At 36.4% G+C, this 23,476-nt stretch overlaps 2 protein-coding genes across 4 annotated transcripts in view; one reads left to right on the top strand and one right to left on the bottom strand.

Annotated features, from left to right (window-relative positions):
• DCP1B (decapping mRNA 1B) overlaps positions 1-23,476 on the top strand; it is a 56,068-nt gene that overhangs the window by 1,797 nt on the left and 30,795 nt on the right. For 2 of the 3 annotated variants that reach the window (XM_080812079.1, XM_080812077.1), the window contains exon 2: positions 6,169-6,209. In XM_080812079.1, the coding sequence (XP_080668205.1) occupies positions 6,169-6,209 (41 nt within the window). Of the gene's footprint in view, positions 1-6,168; positions 6,210-10,162; positions 10,291-23,476 lie in introns of all 3 variants that reach the window. The other variant, XM_080812078.1, reaches the window with a different exon arrangement.
• CACNA1C (calcium voltage-gated channel subunit alpha1 C) overlaps positions 1-23,476 on the bottom strand; it is a gene marked incomplete at its 5' end in the record, with an annotated part of 716,579 nt that overhangs the window by 683,825 nt on the left and 9,278 nt on the right. The gene's annotated exons all lie outside the window — the stretch shown is intronic.

Here is a 23,476-nt window from a genome sequence, read left to right as displayed (position 1 = left end):
CTGGAACATCAGTTTTAGATGGGACGAAGAGGAGTCAGACCTTGGCAGAGGGGAGAAATTGAACTTGTGAACTCAGGAGATACAACCGAGAAAAGAGCAAACATCGGAAAATAGAGGACAAAATGGGGGCTGGGTCTAACACTTCGAAGTTGATATCGTTACACCACAGCCTACCAAGACCAGAATGAGTTTGAAATTTGAGTCCGTTTGGGAGCCGAATTATTTAGATCACTTCTCAAAGCAGAAACCCAGTAAATAGCAGTGGGATGAAATTTAATTTTCCTCACAATTACAATGGAGTAGGAGCATAAGACACTTGAGTCCTTTGCAGGAATTCCTGCGTGTGATTTTGTAACAACCCACTTGAATAGAGGGAAATGTAATTTTTCTTTTACTCAAAATAATTTGTGTCCCAAATAATAATCCATCCATTACATAATCATCCATTATTTTAAAATAAGTTGGAAAACAGTATAAAAACCTGGGCCAGGATGAATGGATTTCAGGTGATTTTTAAATGTATTCTCTAAGACATAAAAATTCGATCAAGGAAAACATGCATATTGAACAAATTCATATATTTTTTTTAACATTTGCATTCATTTACATAGCCCACTTCTCTCTAGTGTACATAGCCCACTTCTCTCCTGACCACTCTGTAATTAAAAAACTCACCTGAAAATAATTAAGAGAAGTGAAAAGATTTTAAAAAGAGGCCCTAGAATGGTAGAGATGAAAATAGTTTTACCCTAAGTTTTTTTTTTTTTTTTAAAGATTTTATTTATTTATTTGACAGAGAGAGACACAACAAGAGAGGGAACACAAGTAGGGGGAGTGGGGAGAGGAGTGGGGAGAGGGAGAAGCAGGCTCCCTGCTTAGCAGAGAATCTGGTGCGGGCCTGGAATCCAGGACCCTAGGATCATGACCTGAACCAAAGGCAGACGCTTAAGGACTAAGCCACCCAGGCGCCCCATTACCCCAAGTTCTTAAGAATTTTGCTGGAACAGAGTAAGGAATTTAGGTCTGTACTCCTAGTTGTCAAGCAGAAAGGGAAAATGGGGAGACGTCTTTAATATTCACCAGTCTAACACTTGGTCAGCAGAGAGCTTACATATTTCCTCCTCATTTTCAGGGGAGCTTGTCACCTGGGTCTTTATGTAAGGAACATAGAGCAATGTACTGGGTGATTTCATCAATGGAAATTTAGAAAAAATACAAAGATATTCTACATATTGCATTGCTATTATACTGCTCGATAGAAGATGCCAAAGGCATACTGTGGTAATTCTGTCAAAGTAATTTTGTGGGAGATAAAGAGTCGGATGTACAGTAATGTGAGCCTACTTGACAGTGGGATTAGAGTCTGAGGAATCTTGAAAAATTGTTAATATGTAGGGGACAGCATTCCTCTTGGAAAACAATTATCTCCTATAGGCTTTTGACAGGATCTCTGTGATAGATACCTGTTCAGATAGTTAGAGGTTTGTTAGATAGCCAGTGAAGTCCTTCTAAAGCCTCATCAAAAGGTAGAAGTGTCAAAATGCATTATTTACAGGAGTTATGTTTTCCTGCTTCCTGTACTTGTTGCCTTCAGACAGGGCATAATTCATTCAGTAAAAGGTCATTCTTTCAAAGTACTAATCTTCAAGGCTGTGGTAGCCGGAAAAAAGAGACCTAGTTCAGATGCAGAGCAGTTGCTGAGGGTGAACTAACTGTTTGTCACCCCTGACTCCATACGCCATCACTCAGGGCCTCTGGATGGGAGCCTTTTGAACATAAACCTACTGAAAGCAGAAAGAACATTCTTGAGATTGGAAGTGAAAGTATATGCAAGAAAGATGGGAGGTAAAGAAGGGAAGTTCTTACTACACTGAAATAGATGAAGAATGACTTTAGGCATTCAGAGCAGGAGGTATTAGGAATGAAGGGTAGACAGAAAATGAGGTGTTTGAAGGAAGGATTAAGAAAGATTATGTCATGCCTGGAATAGGAATTTAACAGAACTACTTCCCATTCATAATCTGGAAAGACTGCTCCCCCCAAGTACCTACATGTCATTTGAAGAATAGATTTTCACCTCTCAGTCCTTAGAGCAGTGGTTCGTAGTTAGTTTTGCTTTCGTCTCCAGGGAACATTTGGCACAGTGACCAGAATTTTTGGTTGTCACACTAAGAGGGAACATATTACTGGCATCCAAAGGATGGAGGTCGGGGATGCTGCTAAATATCCTTTACACAGGACGAGCCGCTATGACAAAGATTTATCTGGCCCCAAATGTCAGAAGTGCTGAGCTTGAGAAACTGCCTTAGTGTGACTGTTGTCCTGTTTCTAGCTAGTGTTTTTAAGTTTCCTGTGTATCAAAATCACTTGGGGGTTTAAAAAGTGTAACTTGCCAGATCAGTATCTCAGTATGTGAAGTCCAGGCATTGCTCTGTTAGAAACTTCATAGGTGACTTACATGCTATGTGCATGATTGAGAGAGGTTTATGGGTATAAATGGAGGCCTACTTTTTGATTGTATTAACATAGATAATTAATAATATAGAGATTGCTTTGGGTTGTTTCAAAAGTGTCAAATTTGCTGTGCCGAGTCCCAATAATTTGCCAACTAACACAATTTTATATTCCATCTTGCTATTTTAAATTTTGACCTGCTTAATTTTTTAATACATGTTAGATTTTATAATAGAATGTAATATTAAATCATTAAATTGTACTTTTAAAATTCTAGCTAAAATTCCCCAGGACTATAAACTAATAATTTAACATAGAACTCCTCCTTGCCTGGAGGATCTAATAAAATCTTGTTCTAACTATACTCCAAAACCCCAAACCTAAGCTTTGCCCTGAAAGGGGGAAAAAAAAATCTGGTTACCCTTGGATAACACCGGAGGGGCCAGGAAAATGCATCAGTTTGAGCTGTTTCAACCTTGATAGATCATAATTTACATTTCCAAAGCCCCTTTTATCCAGGTATAATAGAGCACTTAAAATATGTTTTTTAATCAAAAGATCTGAGTGGTACAGGCTAGTTATCTCTTTTCAGTGAAGAAACGGGGACGTGGAATAATAAACTGGTTAGCCCCATGTGACCTGGCAAGAATCCCACTCCAGGTATTCATAATCAAGATTTAAGAAATCCCCTGTACACGTTAGTGCTGCCGACAATGCTCCTGGTGGGCAAAGTACACAGTGGATTTTGTTTGGTGCAGACTTTCCTACTTATGCATCTGGATCCCAAGGAAAACTCTGGAAAGCTGTTGCTTGATGTTTATTCTACAGGGAGACCAGGCCTGTGGTATTGGGCTGTGGGAGTCTGCCCCAAGCCAGTCAGGGAATTTCAGACTTTTTAAGACCTGTAGAAGTTGAAAGAGGCCACAAATTCTTTAACACTTTCAATCAAGAGGTGGGGTCCATTACCTTGAGGGCACTATGCTAAGTGAAATAAGTCAGAGAAAGGTACCGATATTGTTTGATTTCACTAATATGTGGAATAAAAAAAAATTGCTTGTTGCAAGTTGGGAGGACAATTTTAGGACATGCCTTTTACATTTCTGATTCTGGATTTTTCAAAACTGAAATTGGGCATTAAGTCTTCTTTTTTTTTTTAAGAAAAGGTAGTTTCCTTTCCATTGCTACTTCAGGAGGAAGGGAAGCAAGTCAAAAGCTATTAGCTTTATGTGTTTGGATCGCTAAGATGAAACAGTCTGAGGTCAAATACTGGAAGAACGGAAGTGTTTGGCCTTGCAGCGAGTGGTCCTCGCGACGCATGTTCCTTAACCTGTATCTCTGTTTCAGCTTCTTATCAGTGTAGCAAATAATACCGGATATTTAATTTTTACGCATTTATTCTTGAAGGTTCTGTGGACTGCAAATACTTGCCAGCTGTACTAGTTGAACTTCAGGAATGCCTACAAATTTTTAGACTGGGTAGTATTTATTGTTCTATAGAGGCCATTTTCTCAGTGATTAATATTGTGGCAGTTTAGGTAATTCTTAGCACTTAAAGTCCACCCAGCATATAGATTTCTCAACAGATAAGAATTAACCATGTTTGTGTACACAAGGAAAGGTAAGTCAAAATGTTCCTGTATCTTTTTTTTTTTTTTTTTCATTTCGACTCCATATTTTTCAAAGCATAGTGGAAAAGGGCCACATTTGAGAAGTAAGGATATTTTTCACAGGATGCTGAAGTGATTTATACAAACTTTATAATAAATCCGTTTTAAGGATGAACTCTAATTTTCTTACCAATGTGTATGTATTAGAGAAAAGATTGACTAAAATTGTTTTAACTGTTATAAATTCTTTATTTCTAATTACATATTCTGAGGAGTAAAATTCTTGTTGCTAAGTAATTTACTCTTAATATCCATTTGCTCTTAAACAACAGTGTTTGGTGGGGCGCCTGGGTGGCTCAGTGGGTTAAGCCTCTGCCTTCAGCCTAGGTCATGATCTCAGGGTCCTGGGATGGAGGCCGGCATCTGGCTCTCTGCTCAGCAGGACACCTGCTTCCCCCTCTCTCTTTGCCTGCCTCTCTGCCTGCTTGTGATCTCTCTCTATCAAATAAATAAATAAATCTTTAAAAAAATTGATTTTAAAAAAACAGTGGTGATGTTTGACACAATTTGGGACATCATGGATTTTGATTTCAGGACTCCTAGTACAGTTCTTTGGGCAGAGAATGTTACTTAACAAAGGCAGCCGTTTTCACATAGTGTACATCAGAATCACCAGACAGCTTTATGAACATGAGGTTGCTGGGCATCACCCCTGTAGTCTGAGTCTGTAGGTCTGGGGAATAGCCCAATAATTTGCATTTCCATCAAGTTCCGAAGTGATGCTGATACTGCCAGTGCGGGGTCTATACCTTAAGACCTGCTGGAGTAAGGTGACCAAGAGAATTGCCGAAATTACTTGAGCATGTGAGAGGATCATGCTTCCAATGTTTTATGTGCCTTTAAGAAGTTATCATTTAGGGGCGCCTGGGTGGCTCAGTGGGTTAAAGCCTCTGCCTTCGGCTCAGGTCATGATCCCAGGGTCCTGGGATCGAGCCCCACGTCGGCTCTCTGCTCAGCAGGGGCCTGCTTCCCCCCGCCCACCCACCCCTCTCTCTGCCTGCCTCTCTGCCTACTTGTGATCTCCGTCTGTCAAATAAATAAATAAAATCTTTAAAAAAAGAAAAAAAAGAAGTTATCATTTAATATTATATATAACCTTGTTCTTAAAGAGTGCATTTTCCCCCAAAACTACAGAGTACTTAAATTTGGAATAATTTTATAATAGAGGTTAATAATTAAATATTAGGAGGTTAGATAGAATGGGGAAACTAAACCATGTAAGTAGCATATGTACCTTTTAAATTCTGCATTATAATAATCTAATGACTAGTTAAAACAAAAATTTTTTTTTAAGTATGCATTGTACTAATGAACATTTTACCAGGGCCTGGACTCCTGTCTTCGGAGAGATGGAAGAGAGCCTTTCCAAATGAACTGAAATGATAGTTCATCACTTTCACTTTACCACTTAACCAGTTTCTCTCAGGCAGATTTCTTGAGTCCAAGCTTAGCAATGTTTCTAACTTGATTTCAAAGATCCGATAGAGACTCTAAATATTTCACACCATGTTGGTGATTAATTTGGCTGGAAACTACAGCATCGTTGCTCTCTTCTGTGGTAGTCGAAGTCGGGTTATTGACAGAAGATCTGCTCTCCTTGGTGACAGGAAATGGCAATAGAAGATGAACCAAGAAAATAAAGAGGGGGATAATGAAATGCAGACACTAGTGACTTCTGCAGCCACGTACCCAGGTCACAGGGTAGAGGACAAGGCAGCACACTTATCTCCTCTTTCAAAGGAAATCCGTGGAGCGTATTTATTTTTGTATTGCTTTAGCCAGAGGTGTATTGCTGTCCCTGTCTTTGGTAAAGAGAGAGAATGATGGTTTATTTCGTGAATGACAAAAGTAGAAGGGCTGCTTCCTGCTGCCTAATGAGCAGAGCCACAACCTGGCTGAAAACCTACCTTTCTCCTCCCTAAGAGTAAACCTTCCTATTAAATGGATTTGGCCTTATTTAAAACTGACTATTCTCTAACTTCTGTGAAAGTGCCTATTAATGAAGAGAATATACACATTTTGCTGTTTTGTTTTGTTTTGTTTTTAGGAAAAGACTGATGTGGAAGGAACCTTATTTGTTTACACAAGGTAAGAGTATTTTACTTTTATGAAGAAACTGACAGTCTTTGGAAGAATATTTTAATTCAGTTGCGTTGCTCTTCAAATGTGGTTTTATTTCACAGAGAAGTGAAAAAACCTGAATCTTGGTTTGAAGTTATTAGTGATATAAGGAAGGAAATACTAAGTAATGTCACCTGGTATAGTATGAGGAATACTAATTTCAGAATGTAATTTAAACTCCAGTATTGAAGAACTTAAATCTGTGTTCTTTTTAAAACAGTATTAAATATTTATCCTTTAATTCAAATGAGTAGTACAGAGTCCTTGAATATAATGCATTGGCAAGAAACTAGAAGTACACTATTAAGAATATTAGATATTTTAATTACTATTTGGAAAAAGGTTTTATTGGTCACCCCCCCGCCCCCCGTCATTGACTCTTTAAAGAAGTGTGCTCCAAAATTAAAGATGTCTTTGAGTCCTCTATTATATAGTTAATAGAGTATATTTCAGGATAAATTTGATAAATTCATGTTTTTTGTCAGTTGTATCAGAAATTGTTAATATCACATAGTATGCATTTTGTCTTAATAGTTCAACATTTTGCTCATATAAACATTCACGTAAACTGTCCATCATTGTCAGTGGGAGGACGAAGATAAAATACAAAGGGCTAGTACAAACCCTTGTAGAGCTAACAGCTTCATTGGGGAGACAGAAAATGCATGTGTGTGCATGCACACACACACACATTTTTTTTACACTTTTACATTTAAAGGTAAACCACCCCCCCCAAGAATAAATAAAAATAACCAAAAAATAAAGATAAGTCCCAATAGATAGCCTATTCTCAGCTCCAGTTGATAGGTTATAAGGAATGAATGGGCTGCTGTGATTATGGAAGGCTTTATCGAATTGGTGTGTCTCAAGTAGGCCTCAGGAATGAGGTAACACTTGCACAGAAGAGAGGGAAGGGCTGTCTCAGCGGGAAGGATGGAGAAAGCTGAGGCATAGGGCCTAGTGTGGGGAAGGGACAGTAAGGAAAATGACTTTTGGCTGCAGAGAATTTATCCTGGTTTATATCAGTTAGAAGACAGTAAAGGTAAAGAGATTTTGCTGTCTTGGAATGTCAGACCAGGGATTTTGCAATTTATTTTCTTAGCAGTAGGGAGTCACTGAAGGTTTATGAACAGGGAAATAACAGAGTTATGGCAAAATGTGTGGGGAGAGTCAGTGTATTAGCATTATGAGGATGCACTGGTTCTAGAAGAAGTTGGACTTAGAACAATGAGAAGATTATTGCAGTGGAGTAGATATGAGATGATGAGAGTATGGACTGGAATGGTAGAAGCTGAGACTGAACAAATTTCTTGAAAGATTGCACATATAGAGGGAATGATGAAATAAAAAAAAAAAAAAAGCTAAGATTTTGAAATAGAGGACAAAGAATGACAGAACCATAAGCAGAATAGAAAGATAGGAGGTGGAGAATCTGGTTTGAAGATAATTTTATTTTGAAATAATGATTTTGGTGTAATAGCAGGGCATTTGAATGAGCTGCCAGGTTCCACAGGCCAGGTTAGGGATGGGGATACAGAGCTTCGAGTCACCTGCCTTAAATTGGTCATTGAAGCCATGAGAGTACAAGTGTTCTCTGAAGGAGAAGAAAGTGATGAGGGCTAGTCGTTGAGTTTTCAGTACCAGAGATACAGAGAAGAGTCAGCCATACAGACACAAGCAATATGAGAATGTTGCAGAGAGGCGGGTTGCAGGCCCAGTGGAAGGATGTCAGAAGAGTGTGTCAAAGGAGGCGGAAGCCACAGTAGGAGTGGAAAGAAAGGAACGGATGGGCAAGACCATTGGAGTAGGTAGAGGAGGTTGGTTTATTAGAAAAGTGGTGGGAGCGCCTAAGAGCCGTTGGCTCCTTTGGTTTACATTATGTTCTAAAACATTCTGAAACACCAGAGCATACCACTGAGTATAGACTACTCTTGAGAATTCTCAAGTGTGAAAAGAAAACCAAATGGATAAACTCTGACTTATACCAAGCACACACACACAGTGCATTTCTCATTCATTTCATACAAGTATTACTCTTTTGAGAAGTGAAAGAAAAGTTGTATTAATATATGCTAATGATTTGTTTTAGGGATTTTTAGTAGGTGCTCTCTCTCTCTCTCTTTTTGACTGCAGAAGATTAACAAATTATACAAGTATTTTCTCTTTTGTACCCAAACCAAATGTAGGTTTGCATTTTCAGGTATTTCTTAATATACTCTGAGTTCCAAATGGAACTGTCAGTTCAACCATTAGGTAGAGAAATAACTCTTTCCCTGTTCCTTAATCTCTTCCCCAAATCTAACTCCTCAAGAATAGGAGCTTTCCCCATCTCCTCTCTTGCCTGGGGGGGTGGGCCAACCCCCCCCCCACCATCAGATAGATGCCAGATTCTAAAATGTTGAGGTCTTTCCTCAGTAGAGAATGACAGAAAGCTCATAAAAGTCAGAGGGGAGTTTTTAGTACAGGTAATGGAGCTGCTGGTGATAATGTTTTGACTTCTGTTATAGATACTGCTTTGGAGGAACTGGCACATTCATCCCCCGAGCCTATTTTATAAATTATAAGATGGTATAGTAACCATACCATTAGAGAGGTGAGGTCCTGTTGTGATAATGAAATACCTGAAGAATCAAATTCTGATTCTGTATAAAAGTACCTAATTCCATTTAAAATTTGTTTTCTTTATTTCCTCCCATGGCTTGCTTTCTGTAATAAAGAGTTCATAGAGACACCCACTGGTGATTTTTGAACTTGACACTTCCAGAGGACCCTCTCTGTGAGAGATCTTGGGAACTCTTTCCTTCTTCCTTGGAATTTAAGTTGAAATGATTATCGTGATTCTTTCTAATATTGATCATATGCCCACCACTGCTTTACCTTTTTGTAAAATAAGTTAGGCAAGGATTGGCTTCCATCAAGTTTATATTTGGAGGTCTCAAAATTCTGTAGTAGTACTGTAGCTGTATTTTACTTCGTTAGTAGCATCAAATGGCTAATTTGAAATAAAACTGAAGCATAAACACCTTTTCTTCCTATCGCTCAGAACATTTCTGTGGGTTGGTTACCCTGCTGCCCTAGTTTAAAGTAAATAAATGAATTCTGCTTGCTTCAGTTTCAGCGTAGAAGCATTTGGTGTTTCATTTGTCACCAGAAGTTGCACAGTTGGATTACTATATGGCTGTCACCCAAGAGTAGACAAATGCACATGTAGTTGTTAGAGTTACACTCTGTGTAATTTGGGTTCTCCCTGACAGAGAGTAGGCACTGAAGGTTTATTCACTGAAACGAAAAATAAAAAGTCACTAAATGACACACTGTTATGGAGGAAAAACTTTTATAGTAGTTTATCTATGAAGTTGTTTCCTTTATGAGGAAGACAAAATAGCTGCTTCCTGAATTAAATTCTGTGATCTTTTAATTGTACTGTATCTCATCACGGGTTCGTTGACCCAAAGGGACATCATTTCTTTAAGAGATTTTACAGCTTCAGTTTCAAACCAACACTAACATTTTCTATGAAAAATTTCTTTGTATGATTGTGATGTGCACTCAAGATTCTTTAAAAGTATCTGTTAGTAATTTTTTTTAAGTGGTTAATATTTCTGCCTAGGAATTTACAACCTAGAGAGGGAAGCAAGATACCTATATACACATAGCTAAATAAGTAGGACTTGCTTTTGCCAAAGGGACAGCAAGGGCGGTCACACTGGATATATTACATATGAAGTAGTACATGAATTAGTACATTAGTACTGTTAGCCAATAGTAAAGAATCATTGGTTTTTATGTGTACAGTCTGCACAAAGCTGTATATACATACAAAAAGATTGAGAGGCATATTCGAATAGTAGTTCTACTGAAGTGTACTTCTGTGGAATAATTTGTCTTTTGATATCATCCCCGCCCCTTGCGATTTTTAGGTCTGCTTCTCCAAAGCATGGGTTCACCATTATGAATAGGTTGAGCATGGAAAACAGGACAGAACCCATTACTAAAGACCTGGATTTCCAGCTCCAGGATCCTTTCCTTCTCTACAGAAATGCCAGATGTGAGTCTTTCTTAATGTATTGGGTGGTTTTATTTCTGCAGTTTGGCCAAGTGTTTAAAATTGTACAGTAGATGTGTTTGTGTTTGTGTCAGCATCAGTTAACTTAGGAAATACGCAAGTCCAGTTAAGGGAATTGCTCCTACCTCATGAAAGTTTCAGTGAAAACAATGTGAATAGGATGATATAAGTATTTGAACCCTGTCTTCTGCAGCTAGACTTGTTTGTAGTGTGAACCCATCAGAGATTTTAAACCTGAGTATGGCTGAATGAGACAAATTCTTGGTCAGGATACTGCAGAGGGACAGACACAAAGGTGGTGCTACAGGCACAGAATTGATGATTTAGCTAATGGCACTATTTCCTTGTGTATCACTTCTGACTGTGCATCCTGATAGGTTATTGGAAAAAGAGGGCCATATTCTAGATTGCCATCTTTTGAACACCTAGTAAATGAAAAACCAAAGTCCAAAGAGTTTTGGTCATTACGAATTTTGTAAACTTTGTAATGTTGAAGTTATATTAGGTAACTAAATGGTCCTTGTCTGATTTGATACAAGGTGTAGCAATCGCCTGTTCAGTAGTCTCTCTCCATTTTACTCTTGTGATTGTCTGACCACTTGTGTTGGACTATTGGGCAACCCAGAGAAAATTTGATGAAAAATACATGAACTGCAGGAGCATCTCCATACACAGCAAACGAGAGCATACTTAAAAATAAATCATATGTGCCTGTGCGTGATCTGTGCTTTGTGCATAACTTTCAGAAAGACCTGGCAGTTAAGAAGTGTTTTCCATATATTTTCCACCCTGCTTGTGAGATCAAGATATAAGAATTTGGCAACTGTATACTATTCAGTATAATTTTAATAATCAATGTAATCCAAATAATAGTTAATGCTTTAATTCCAGTGAATTGTTTTGTTTTGAAATAAATATAGCATTTTAACTTATGATTATATTCACATATAATCAAGTTGTCATGATAAGTGGTCATCTGTTATTTAGAGAATTACAGTTAAGTTTTTATGAGAAAAAAGCCATTAAAACCGTAACATGATTTAACCAATGGTAAGTCCTGTGCAGTGAAAAATTTAGTAATATAAGGAAATATTTTGTTGTTTACTCCTATTTCTTTGCTAGGAGTGAAGTTAAATCAATTGTAGTTTATAGTTATTTGAATTATTTGTATGTTTGTAGTTATGTCAGGTGTATTTATTTTTTTAGATTATTAGAACGTGTCAAATAATCACAAAAATAAGTATAAAATAAATGAATAACAGTGACTTATAATAATCATTTTTGGTTGTTCTTATTTTGGATAAATACATGGTCTCGTCAGTATAGATAGTATTTTATTTTAAATTCTTATCACCATATTACAGATTATATATCATATCACATACTGTATCAAAAATATAAAAATACAAACTTTCTTTAATGTGGTTGATTTTTAAAAATACCTTTCCTAAGTCCCACACAGTTTATCTGGTAGGAAATAGAGTTTGGGTGTAATAAACATATAAAGCCTCACCTTGGCTCCAGGCCTCTTCTATCTAATATGGTAGCCCCCAGCTGTGAGTGGCCATGGAGCGCTGGACGTGTGGCCAATCTGAATTGAGCTGTGCTGTGACTGTACAATATGCACTGATTTGCAAAGACTTAGTACCAAAAAAGAATGTTAAAAAAAGTTTCATTAATAATTTTATATTATCTGTTGAAATGATAATATTTTGAATCTATTGAGTTAAATAAAATATATTATTAAAATTAATTTTACCTGCTTCTTTTAATTTTTTTATTTAAAATTACATGTGTGGCTCACATTTGTGCTTCACCTTATATTTCTGTTGAACAGCACTATTCCAGGCATTTTCATTTATTGTACCATATTTCATAATCACAACTTTGTAGGGAAGACATTTTCACTGTCATTTTGCATATGACAAAAGTGAGGCTCAATGAGATGACAGACCTGACAGAAACCTGTAAATTCTGTGCTTTTTTTTCCACTTTTTTCTACATCATCTGTATTGTTCTCTGCACTATTAAACATGAATGCAAATTGAAGGCAGCCTTCTGGATGCATAACAAAATATTTCTAATGAATTTCCATAAGAAAGGAATGAAATCAGTTGAAGAGCAAAGAATGGAAGGGAATGGATCTATTTGCCTTTCTGGGTTTATTTGCTTTTTATTTTCTCCTTAATATCTGGTACTAATTGCCTTTGCAACCATAGTCTTTAGTTTTAGTTACTTGTAAAAGCCTTTTCAGTCTCTGCCATCAAAGGTTCACAGGAGTGTTTACCCCAGGTTGCTTTCAAAGTCTCGGGTACCTCTCAAATGTTTCTAAAGAATTCAAATACTTTATGTTATAATCCTATATTCTTTAATAACATATAGATCATCCTTTGAACAATGAAGCCAGCTTCAATCAAGAATGGTTTTTAAGGGGTACCTGTGTGACTCAGTTGTTAAGCATCTGCCTTTGGCACAGGTCATGATCCCCGCATCGGGCTCCCTGCTCTGCAGGAAGCCTCCTTCTCCCTCTCCCTCCACCCCTGCTTGTATTCCCTCTCTTTCTGTCTCTCTCTCTCTCTGCGTCAAATAAATAAATAAAATCTTTTAAAAAAGGGGGGGGGTTTAACACTCTGTACCCCTCAAGACTTATATAATCAAGAACTTCTCTGTCTAGTGTTGGCATTTCACCTTGGCCTAGGTATGTCATAGGCCGTATGTTAACAGGTAGAGTTGATTTAAGTTTGTGGTGAGTTTTCTCATGGACTATTTTAGATTCACTAAGTTAAAAGACAAATTAATACCTAGGGAGATAATTATCCCTGTTTTGGATTAGGTGATCTTCTAAGATCAAAATCAAGGAGTAAAAATCTTAAAATTTCTTCATTTAATTAAAAAAAGGATGTTTAATAAATAAGTAACTTTGAATTTGACCAAACACAAAATATGTGGTTTTATTACATTAAAGGATTTATGGTTTTTAAGCTTGGTTGTAATTGGGTTTGGCTTATATAAACTTATAGGTAAGGTAGATGTTAATTAAGGACAGAAATTCATTTATTCAACAAATATTTATTAAGCATTTACTGTCCACCAGCCACTACATCAAGGCTTTATATGGGTTATTTAACTCTTGTAACTTTTTCTTGGAAATACTGTTATTCTTGTTTTATAAAGGAGGAAACTGAGATTAAAGAGATTTAAGTCATTTATCAGGGTCCTTACAATTTTGAGATGGAAATAGCATTTGAACTGGGAAAGCCTAACTTTATTTTTTATTTTATTTTCTTTAAGATTGTATTTATTTGAGAGAGAGAGACAGAGAACATGCATGACGGGGGGAGGGTCAAGGAGAGAGGAAGAAGGCGACTCCCCACTGAGTAGCACTCCCCGCCCCCCCCCCCCATGCTGGGCTCCATCCCAGGACCCTGAGATCATGACCTGAGCGGAAGGCAGATACTTAATCGACTGAGCCACCCAGGCACCCTGAGAAAGTCTTAATTTAAAAGCCCAGGCCCAACCAGTGAAAATACTAATACATATAAATGACACATTTGAGCAAGATTTAACTTTTAAGAAATACTTAATCTTTTTATTGCACACTCCAAAGTTTAAAAAACAAGTTTGTTTTTCTTTAAGTTGAGAATCTCTTATATTTTAGTTATTAGAAAGGAGAATATCAAATAAAAACTAATGTAATGAAAAGCTGAATTTGACCATTTCTTTTCTGTTATAGCCCTTTAGCAACCATTTCCTGTATTTTCCATTTCATAGCTAAATAAGATTGTATTTTCCCAAATATATCATAAGATTTAAGATAGTACAGACAGCAGAGGCAGGTAGATTTCAGAGTTAGACCAACATGTTGAATATACCATTGTCTGTGGCTACAGGAGTTGAATGAAATTCTTTTAAGCTGCTTGATTTCATTGCAGACATAAACCTGCAGCTTGGAGGAAATGATAAAAGGCAAAATCAATATATTTAAGATCAAATTTGTTTTAGAAACTCTGCCTCAGTTTTAAAGTGAATTTACCATATTGGGTAGTTTTGTATTCAGAAAGAAATACAGTTAAAATCCTTTATCAACATTTGTAGGCTCTAGGAAAAACTGTTATAAACAATGGAATATGGTATGCTAAATGAAAATGATAATTACAGTCAGTCCTCTTTCAAATAGGCCATGTCCTAGCAGTTCCCTTTTAAAGTAATTGCTGGACTTTGGTAAAACATGGCATATTGAATACATTCCTATGGTTCTCCTAAAACTGTTGAAATGACAATAAAGGAATAAAAAGAGACATAAACCTACAAGGGTGGAGGATGCATTTCGTGAAAAAGATGGAAGAAACAAGAAAGAGGAAGGCATGCTGTGATAATTTTATTATTCATAATGTATTAACTTTGCCTCCCTGTAGAAGATTATACATCTCTGTTCTGTTGTGTCAGACTTGACTACATGATTTGCCCCCGAGCCCCCGCCACTGATCCACTCTTCAGGAGGGTTGAACTCACGTATGGCCATGTGAATTGCTTTGGCCAGTAAAATGTGGGTAGAAGTAGTTTGTATCATTTTGAGTAGATACTTGAAGAACTAGTTCATGATTCACCATGTCTCTTTTCCTTCTGCTATGATGACCAGCAATGTTCTAGGCAGAGGCTGCTCTGTCAGTCTGGGTCCTAGAATGAAGATAACATGGCATAGAGGTAAAGTGAGCCATGATGGACATGTAATGTGTACAAAAAATAAATCTTTATCACTGAAAGACATTGAGATTTGGGGGGTCATCTGTTACTGAAGCATAATTGGGCCTGTTATGATGGATATATAAGCCATCCAGGAAACAGGGGATCCAAACACTGAATAGAGGTAAAAGAATTCTGAGAAGAATGATCAAGAGGAATCCCATAATGACCCCTGTGCAACAGAAGATCAGTCAGTCTAAATTAAAGTATAAGGATAAAGGGCTTCAGGAAGGATGTCTAAGAAAAACTTTACAACTAATACTTTGAGTCTGTTGGGACATTTATAGTTTCTTGTTAAGAAAGTTTGGTGATGCTATAGAAACATTAAAAACATTGGAGAGAGGGAGGGAAAAATACAACAAAAGGAGTCAATTCTTTTTTTTTTTTTTTGAGATTTTATTTATTTGACAGACTGAGATCACAAGTAGGCAGAGATGCAGGCAGAGAAAGAGAGAGGGGGAAGCAGGCTCCCCGCTGAGCAGAGAGCCCGATGCGGGGCTTGATCCCAGGACCCTGGAATCATGACCTGAGCCGAAGGCAGAGGCTTTAACCCACTGAGCCACCCAGGCTCCCAAAAGGAGTCAATTCTTAATTCCTAGGAATACAAAATATTGTAGAAGAAAGAAAAACTTAATTATAGTATACTATATGGCTCTGCAGATTAAAATAATTATATAAGTAGTATATGACTTTAAATTATGTACATGTATTATTTTGATAATTATCAAATTTTAAAAATTGGATAGCAGAATAACATTCATAGAAACAATATTTTAATTGGTGGTTAGGTTTCTGAGTCAACTCGCAAGTGTTTTTTTAGCCCATTGTGCACATACTGAAGAGTTACACAGTAACATTATAATGATGCACATATGAAATATAGCACTAGCATGTATAGCATCATTTCTGTAGAAAAATTAACTCAAAAATAAAAGTTATGTATACCCCCAAAAGTATAACTTCCTTAGCTGTAGGGCTGAAGTCCTGTAGTGCTCATTTGTAGTAACAGATTATTTGTTAGGCTAAATATTCATATGAATTATATTTTAGCATGTTTGGTAATAGTAAAGTTAAGTGAAGCTTTCTCAGACAATTGCTAAGTCCTAGTTCAGTAGTGGTTCTGCTGCTTTCTCCTCCTTTCCCTTCCCACATTCATTCCAGTTCAGGCTTTTCATTACCTGTTACTTGGAGGTATTTCATAACACCTTATAACAAAAAGGGATTAAGCTTCCAGCACCAGCCAAAATATAGTAAGTTCACTATCAGGCATCTCTCTCATTGTTCAGAACTAAGAGTTCTAAATACAAAAAGCAACTAAGTGAAGATTCTGAAAGTAAAAAACAGGCCTGTTGGGACGGGAAATCAAATTCTGAAGAACAATCAGTATGGTGGTAAATTTTTGCATTTTATTCTTTTCTTATCTCAAGATGGTGACTCAAGAGTGGGCCAAGATGCAGAACTATGGACAAGAACAACAAAAACTAAGAGAAACCCCTCTTTTTAGTTTGGGAATTGGAGAAATGGACTCCTGTAAGCTACAAAGTATGAAAAGAGTCTCCCTCTTTTCTCCTTTTTTCTCTCCTAGCCCTACCCTGAAGCCAGTTGCAGTGCAAAGCTGAACTGCCACTGTGGCAATAATGGTTGTGGCACAGTCACCTAAAGATCCCAAGAAACGTCCTATCTCTGCCACAGTAACTGGAAACACTGCCCCTGTGGTCTAAAGACTTGTAGGGGCAGCAGGGGCATTCCCATTATATATTTTTATCTTTCTTTTGCTTCACCCTGTGAGCATCCCAAACTATGCAGACTGCCTGACTCTGATAAGCCAAAACTCAGAGACATCTTGACTTTATAGCCAGAGGTCTAGGGAAAGGGGCCCCTAAGAGCTGGAGAGTTGGGCAGATTCTAGAGGAGAAAGCTGAATAAGATCTCCTAATTCTGATTATGAACTGACACAAGTCCTGATCTCACCTGTGAGGTTCACATCCATGTAGCAAAGACAGACATAGCAAAGTCTTTGAGAACTCACCTAAAATATAAACCACCATCATAAGTGGTATGTATGTATGTGTATGTGTGTGTGTGTGTATATATATATATATATATATATATATATATATATCAGACACAGCTTTGAAATGGAACTGACATGGAACCATTTCCCATAAAAGGCAAGAGAGAACTTCCTATCTAAACCTAAATGAATTGGACACCTTCTCAAACAAAACAATCTTTGGAGAGTTTTAAGAGTACCTGGAATCTCAAAATGTAACCAAAATGTTGGACATTTGGTACAGTCTAAAATTGCTAATCTTGCAAAGAACCAGGAAAATCTGATCAACTCTCAAGGAAAAGCCAGTCAGTATTCACTACCCTGAGATGATCTAGGTGTTGGAACTATAAGACAGTGGCTTCAAGACAGTTATTATAACTGTTATAGTTATTATATTGTTAATATAATAACATTTATATTATATATAATTATATATAATATATAATATATAATTATATGTTATTATAACTATGCTCCATGAGGTAAAACTGAATACTCTTAAAATGAATGTAAAGAGAAATTCTCAGCAGAGAAATAGGTATGAAAAGAACCAAATGGATAATTTGGAACTGAATAATACAGTATTCACTGGACCCTTAATAGCAGAATAGAGATGACGGAGGAATGAAGAGTCAGCAAATTCGAAGACAGATCAGTAGAAATTATCCAACCTGCAGAATATAGAGGAAACTGATCAAAACAAAACAGAAAAAACAAAAACAGGGCCTCAGAAACCTGTAGGACAATATCAAAAGGTCTGAGTTTTTGTCACTGGAGTACAACAAAAGGAGAAAAAGTCTTGGTTAGAAAATTTTTGAAGAAATAATGACTGAAAACTTTCCAAACTTGGTGAGACACAAATATATGGAATCAAGAAACTCCATGAACCCCAAACAGGATAAACGCAAAGAAAACCATGCCTCTTAATCATCATAAACTGCCAAAAAATAAATTTTTAAAAAAATCATTAAAGCAATCAGAGGAAAATGATACATATGGAGGAACAATGTTTTGAATGACCATAGATTTCTCTTCAGAAACCTTAAAGCCTGGAAGACAGTGGGACAACATTTCAAAGTGCTGAAATAAAAGAACTGCCAACAAGAATTCTATTTCCAGTGAAAATATCCCTCAAGAATGAAGGTGAGGGGCGCCTGGGTGGCTCAGTGGGTTAAAGCCTCTGCCTTTGGCCCAGGTCATGATCCCAGAGTCTTGGGATTGAGCCCTGCATCGGGTTCTCTGCTCTGCGGGGAGCCTGCTTCCTCCTCTCTCTCTGCCTGCCTCTCTGCCTACTTGATCTGCCTACGTGATCTCTGTCAAATAAATAAATAAAATCTTAAAAAAAAAAAAAAGAATGAAGGTGAAATTAAATACATCCTCAGAGAAGGAAAAGTTCAAAGAATTCTTTATTAGCTAAACTGCTCTAAAATAAATGCTAAAAGAAGTTCTTCAGACTGAAGGAAGTGATACCAAAGGGGATGCTGGAACTGCAGGGTGCCTTAGGAAGAGCCACATAAACAGTAAAAATATAGGTCAATAAAATAGTTGTTATCCCTCCTTTCAAGATGTTTAAAATGCACAGGATTACTGAAAGCAAAAGTTGTAATGTTGTCAGGAGGTGAGTTAATGTATGTAGATGTGATATCTGTGACAACTGTAATAAAAGAGAGAGGGTAAGGGGATCTGTATAGGTGTAAAGCCTTTACATTTACTTGAAGTAGTAAAATGAAAACTGTAGTAGATTGTGAAAAGTTAGGTATTGTGATTCCTAGAGCAACTATTAAAAAAAGAAAATACAAAGAGATTATAGAAACCAATAGATAAATTAGGATATTAAAAACATTTCTAAAATACATAAGTAGGCAAGAAATGAGAGAACAGCAGAGCCAAACTTAGGAAAGACAAACAAAACAGTAGATCTAAATCTAACCATATTAGATACATTAAATGTAAATGGTCTAAACATACCAATTAAAAGACAGAGATTGTCAGATTGGATTAAAAAAAATCATGACCCACTTTAAATTTAATGATATAGATAGGTTAAAGGTAAAAGGATGGAGAAATATATACCATGAAAATACTAATTAAAAGAAAGCTGAAGTGACTTTATTAATATCAGACAAAGTAAACATTAGAGCAAAGAAAAACCAAAGACATGACATAATGATAAAAAGGTTAGTTTATCCAAAATACAGAACAATCATTAGTATGCACTTAATAACAGAGCTTCCAAAAATGCAAAACAAAAAGTAATAGAAATAAAAGGAGAAATAAAACCCGCAATTATACTTGGAAACTTCAGTACTCTACTTTCTATACTTGATAGAACAAATGGACAGAAAACAGCAAGAATATAGAAACCCAAACAACACTGTCAACTCACTTGATGTAATTGACATTTATATAACATTCCATCCAACAAGAGCAGAATGTACATTCTTCTCAAGTGCACATGGAACATACCAAGATAAACTTCATCATGTGTCATAAAGCAAACCTTAAAATTTTTGAAGAAATTGAAATCATACAAAGTATACTCTCTGACAACAAAGCATTTGAACTCTGAAATCAGTAATAGAAAGATACGTGGAACATCCCCAAATGATTGGAAACTAAACAACACACTTCTAAATAACTCATGTGTCAAAGAGGGAGACAAATTAGAAAATAAATGAGCTGACTAAAAATGAAAATATATCAGATGTATCTGAGGTTGGGCTTAGAGGGAAATTTATGGCATCAAATACCTAGGTTAAAAAAGAAGAAAGCTCTCAGATGAATACTTCATGCTTTCACTTTAAGAAATTTGAAGAGAGAAGCAAACTAAACCCAAAGGAAGCGGAAGAAAGGAATAAATACAAACCCAGGAATCAATGAAACAAAAAAACAAAAACAATAGAAAAAAATCAGTGAAATAAAAAACTGGTTCTTTGATGAGTCAGTAAAACTGGTGAAACTACAGCCAGACTCAACAGGGGTGATGGAAAAAAGAAAGGAGACACAAATGAGTGGTATCAAGAACGGAAGAGTGGGGGGCGCCTGGGTGGCTCAGTGAGTTGATCCTCTGCCTTCGGCTCAGGTCATGATCTCGGGGTCCTGGGATCGAGCCCTGCATCAGTCTCTCTGCTCAGTGGGGATCCCGCTTCCTCCTCTTTCTCTGCCTGCCTCTCTGCCTACTTGTGATCTCTGTCTGTCAGATAAATAAATAAAATCTTAAAAAAAAAAAAAAGAATGGAAGAGTGGGGGTCTCCACAGACATTAAAGAAATAATAAGGGAAATACTGTGATCTACTCTGTGTCTATCAATTTAACAAGTTAATGAATGGACTAATTCTTAGAAAAACACAAAGCACCAAAATGTACTAAAGAAGTAAGTAATACAAATAATCCCATATCTATTAAATAAATTAACTCTGTAGTTTAAAACCTTCTAATAAAGAAGACTCCAGGTCCAGATGGTTTCACTGGTAAATACTACCAAAAATTCAAAAAAGAAATAACACTAATTTTAAACAATCTCTTCCAGAACATAGAAGAAATACTTCCCAGCTTGTTTTATGAGCAACATTATCCTGATACCAAAACAAGACAAAGACATTACAAGAAAAGAAAATTATAGACTGATATCTCACATTAACACCAATAAAAGAAATCATCAACAAAATAATGTTTATAGCAACATTTTTCACAATAACCAAAATGTGGAAACAACCCAAATATTCAGTGGTGTATGAATGGATAAACAGTATGTGGTATATACATACACTCATACACTCATACACTGAATATTACTCAACCAGAATGAAGTTCTGATAGATGCTCTAACATGGATGAACTTTGAAGACTTTATGCTAAGTGAAATAAACCAGACACAAAAGGACAAATATTGTATGATTCTTCTCACATGAAGGACCTAGAATTGTTGAATTCATAGTGACAGAAAGTAGAATAGTGGCTACCAGGGGCTGGAGAGAGGAGGCATGGAGAGTTAGATTTTAATGGGTACAGAGCTTTAGTTCAGGATAATGAAAAAGTTCTGGAGATGGATGGTACTGATAGGTGCACATCATGAATGTACTTAATACACTGAACTGTACACTTAAATGTTAAAATAGTAACTTCCATGTTATTTGTGTTTTACCACACACACACAGAATACTAGCAAATTGAGCTCAGAAACATATAAAAAAAGATGATATAACATTAGCTTTATAATTTGTAATGGGCTTGTCCCCTCCATCCAAAACCACTATTAGATTTATCTTATTAGAGTGTTAAGTCTGATCAGGTTACTTTCCTGCTCAAAATCTTAAATGCCTACCAGGTAAACATTTTTACCAGGTGTTTACAGCTTGCTATAGTCAGGTCCCAATTTACCTGTCTGACCACGTCCACTATTAACTTTTACACACTTGTCTTCTAACCAAACACAACTAAATGCTTTCCCAGAATACTCTTTTCTTATCTCCATGCTTTTAAACATGCTCACCCTCACTAATCTCTCACCCTGACTAATCTCTACCATATAAATTCTCGTATTTCAAAACCCAACTGAAACTGGACCTCTCCCTAATGTTTTTGTAATTCCTCTATCTAGCTATGATTTCTTGCTGCAACATATACTCTTACCTTGACTTTTGTGAGTGTTTATTGAACACTTGTTTCTTTTTTTTTTTTTTAATGTTTTATTTATTTATTTACTTGACAGACAGAGATCACAAGCAGGCAGAGAGGCAGGCAGAGAGAGAGGAGGAAGCAGGCTCCCTGCTGAGCAGAGAGCCCGATGTGGGACTCGATCCCAGGGCCCTGGGATCATGACCTGAGCCGATAGCAGAGGCTTTAACCCACTGAGCCACCCAGGTTCCCTGAACACTTGTTTCTTGATACTGATTCATACTCTGCTGGGTTTTGAGAATTCAAAAATGGATAAGACACATTCCTTCCCTCCTAGAGTAAACTACACTAGCAAACAAGACAGATATATAAACATAAATGTTCAAAATAATCTAAATGCTGAGCTGGAAATATACAACAGGCACTAGTACTTATATTTTACCTTATATTTATATGTCTTGGTTTCTCTATTAGAGTGCAAACTCCTACAAGCTAAGTGTCCTACTCCCCTGCAACACTTAATTTCTTGCATTAAGTATGTACCATTAAATATTTGCAATGAGACCGAACTGTTTTTATTAGATTGCTTTATTCAAGGCAACCTATAAAGCCTAACCAACAATTTCACAACTATTCATCAGTCTTTTTTCTTTTAGGGCATTATCAAACAGACAATAAACATAACTTAAAGCTCTGGGTGGTTCCTGGATAGAAACTTGAAATACTAAACAATTTCAGCAGCTTACATAAGCATTCCTCTGTTCCTCAAGGTTGATTTGATATAGATAGTAGTAGCATTTACATAAAAGTTCCTAGAAAGTGCAGCTTGTGAGAATTCAGGTATCCTCATCTTGAGAAATGTAATAATTCTAGGAAGAGATATATAATGTGGGAAAATGTTAATTTAATCTTACATGAAAGTTCTTTATGAAAATTTAAGTTTTAAAAAACATTTTATGGACTATTTCCTTCAAATTGTTTTACTTTTATTGAGACATTCTAATTTGATATTTAAATTTATTCACTATGCCAAAGTTGGTATTTTAATTATGATACATGAAAACGGGTTATGTTCCTAATTTCTAGTGGCCCTGTTAAACAAGACCAGTGCTTTAACTCCTGAGCTATAGGGCCTTATAGCCCTGTTAAACCACAATCATATGCTTGAACAGTAAGGTTTATGCTATAGATTTTATCTGAGAGTTAAATAAGAAATTATTTTTCATGTTTATGGAAGCAACCAAATCTATAACACTCTATCAAAAATGGTTAAAAACAGGTATTACCAAACACTAGATTTAAATTGACTCATAAGCATTTACCATAAAAGAAAAAAAATGATAAGTTGTACCCCATCAAAAGGGAAAAATCATCAAATCAAAAACTTCTCTTCTTCTAAAGATACCTTCTAGAAAATGAAAAGGCAAGCCACAGATGGGGAAAAAATATTCACACTTCATATATCTGACATAGTACTTATATCCAGAATGTATAAGTAACTCTTCAAACTCAATAATAGGAGATAAACAACCCAACTTAAAAATTGGTAAAAATATTTGGGGCCCTGGCTTAGTCAGTTAAGTGTCCAAATCTTGACTTCAGCTCAGGTCATGATCTCAAGGTCCTTAGACCAAGCCTCACATCGGACTCTGTGCTCAGTGGAGTCTGTTTCTCTCCCTCTCCCTCTGCCCCTCCCCTTGCGTTCTCTGTCTCTCTTTCTCAAATAAATAAATAAATCTTTTAAAAAACTTGGCT

Source organism: Martes martes (assembly GCF_963455335.1).
Source record: "Martes martes genome assembly, chromosome: 8".
In the NCBI taxonomy this organism is placed as follows: Eukaryota; Metazoa; Chordata; class Mammalia; order Carnivora; family Mustelidae; genus Martes; species Martes martes.
Note: the sequence above shows the minus strand (reverse complement) of the source record. Positions and strands in the feature narration are given on the sequence as shown.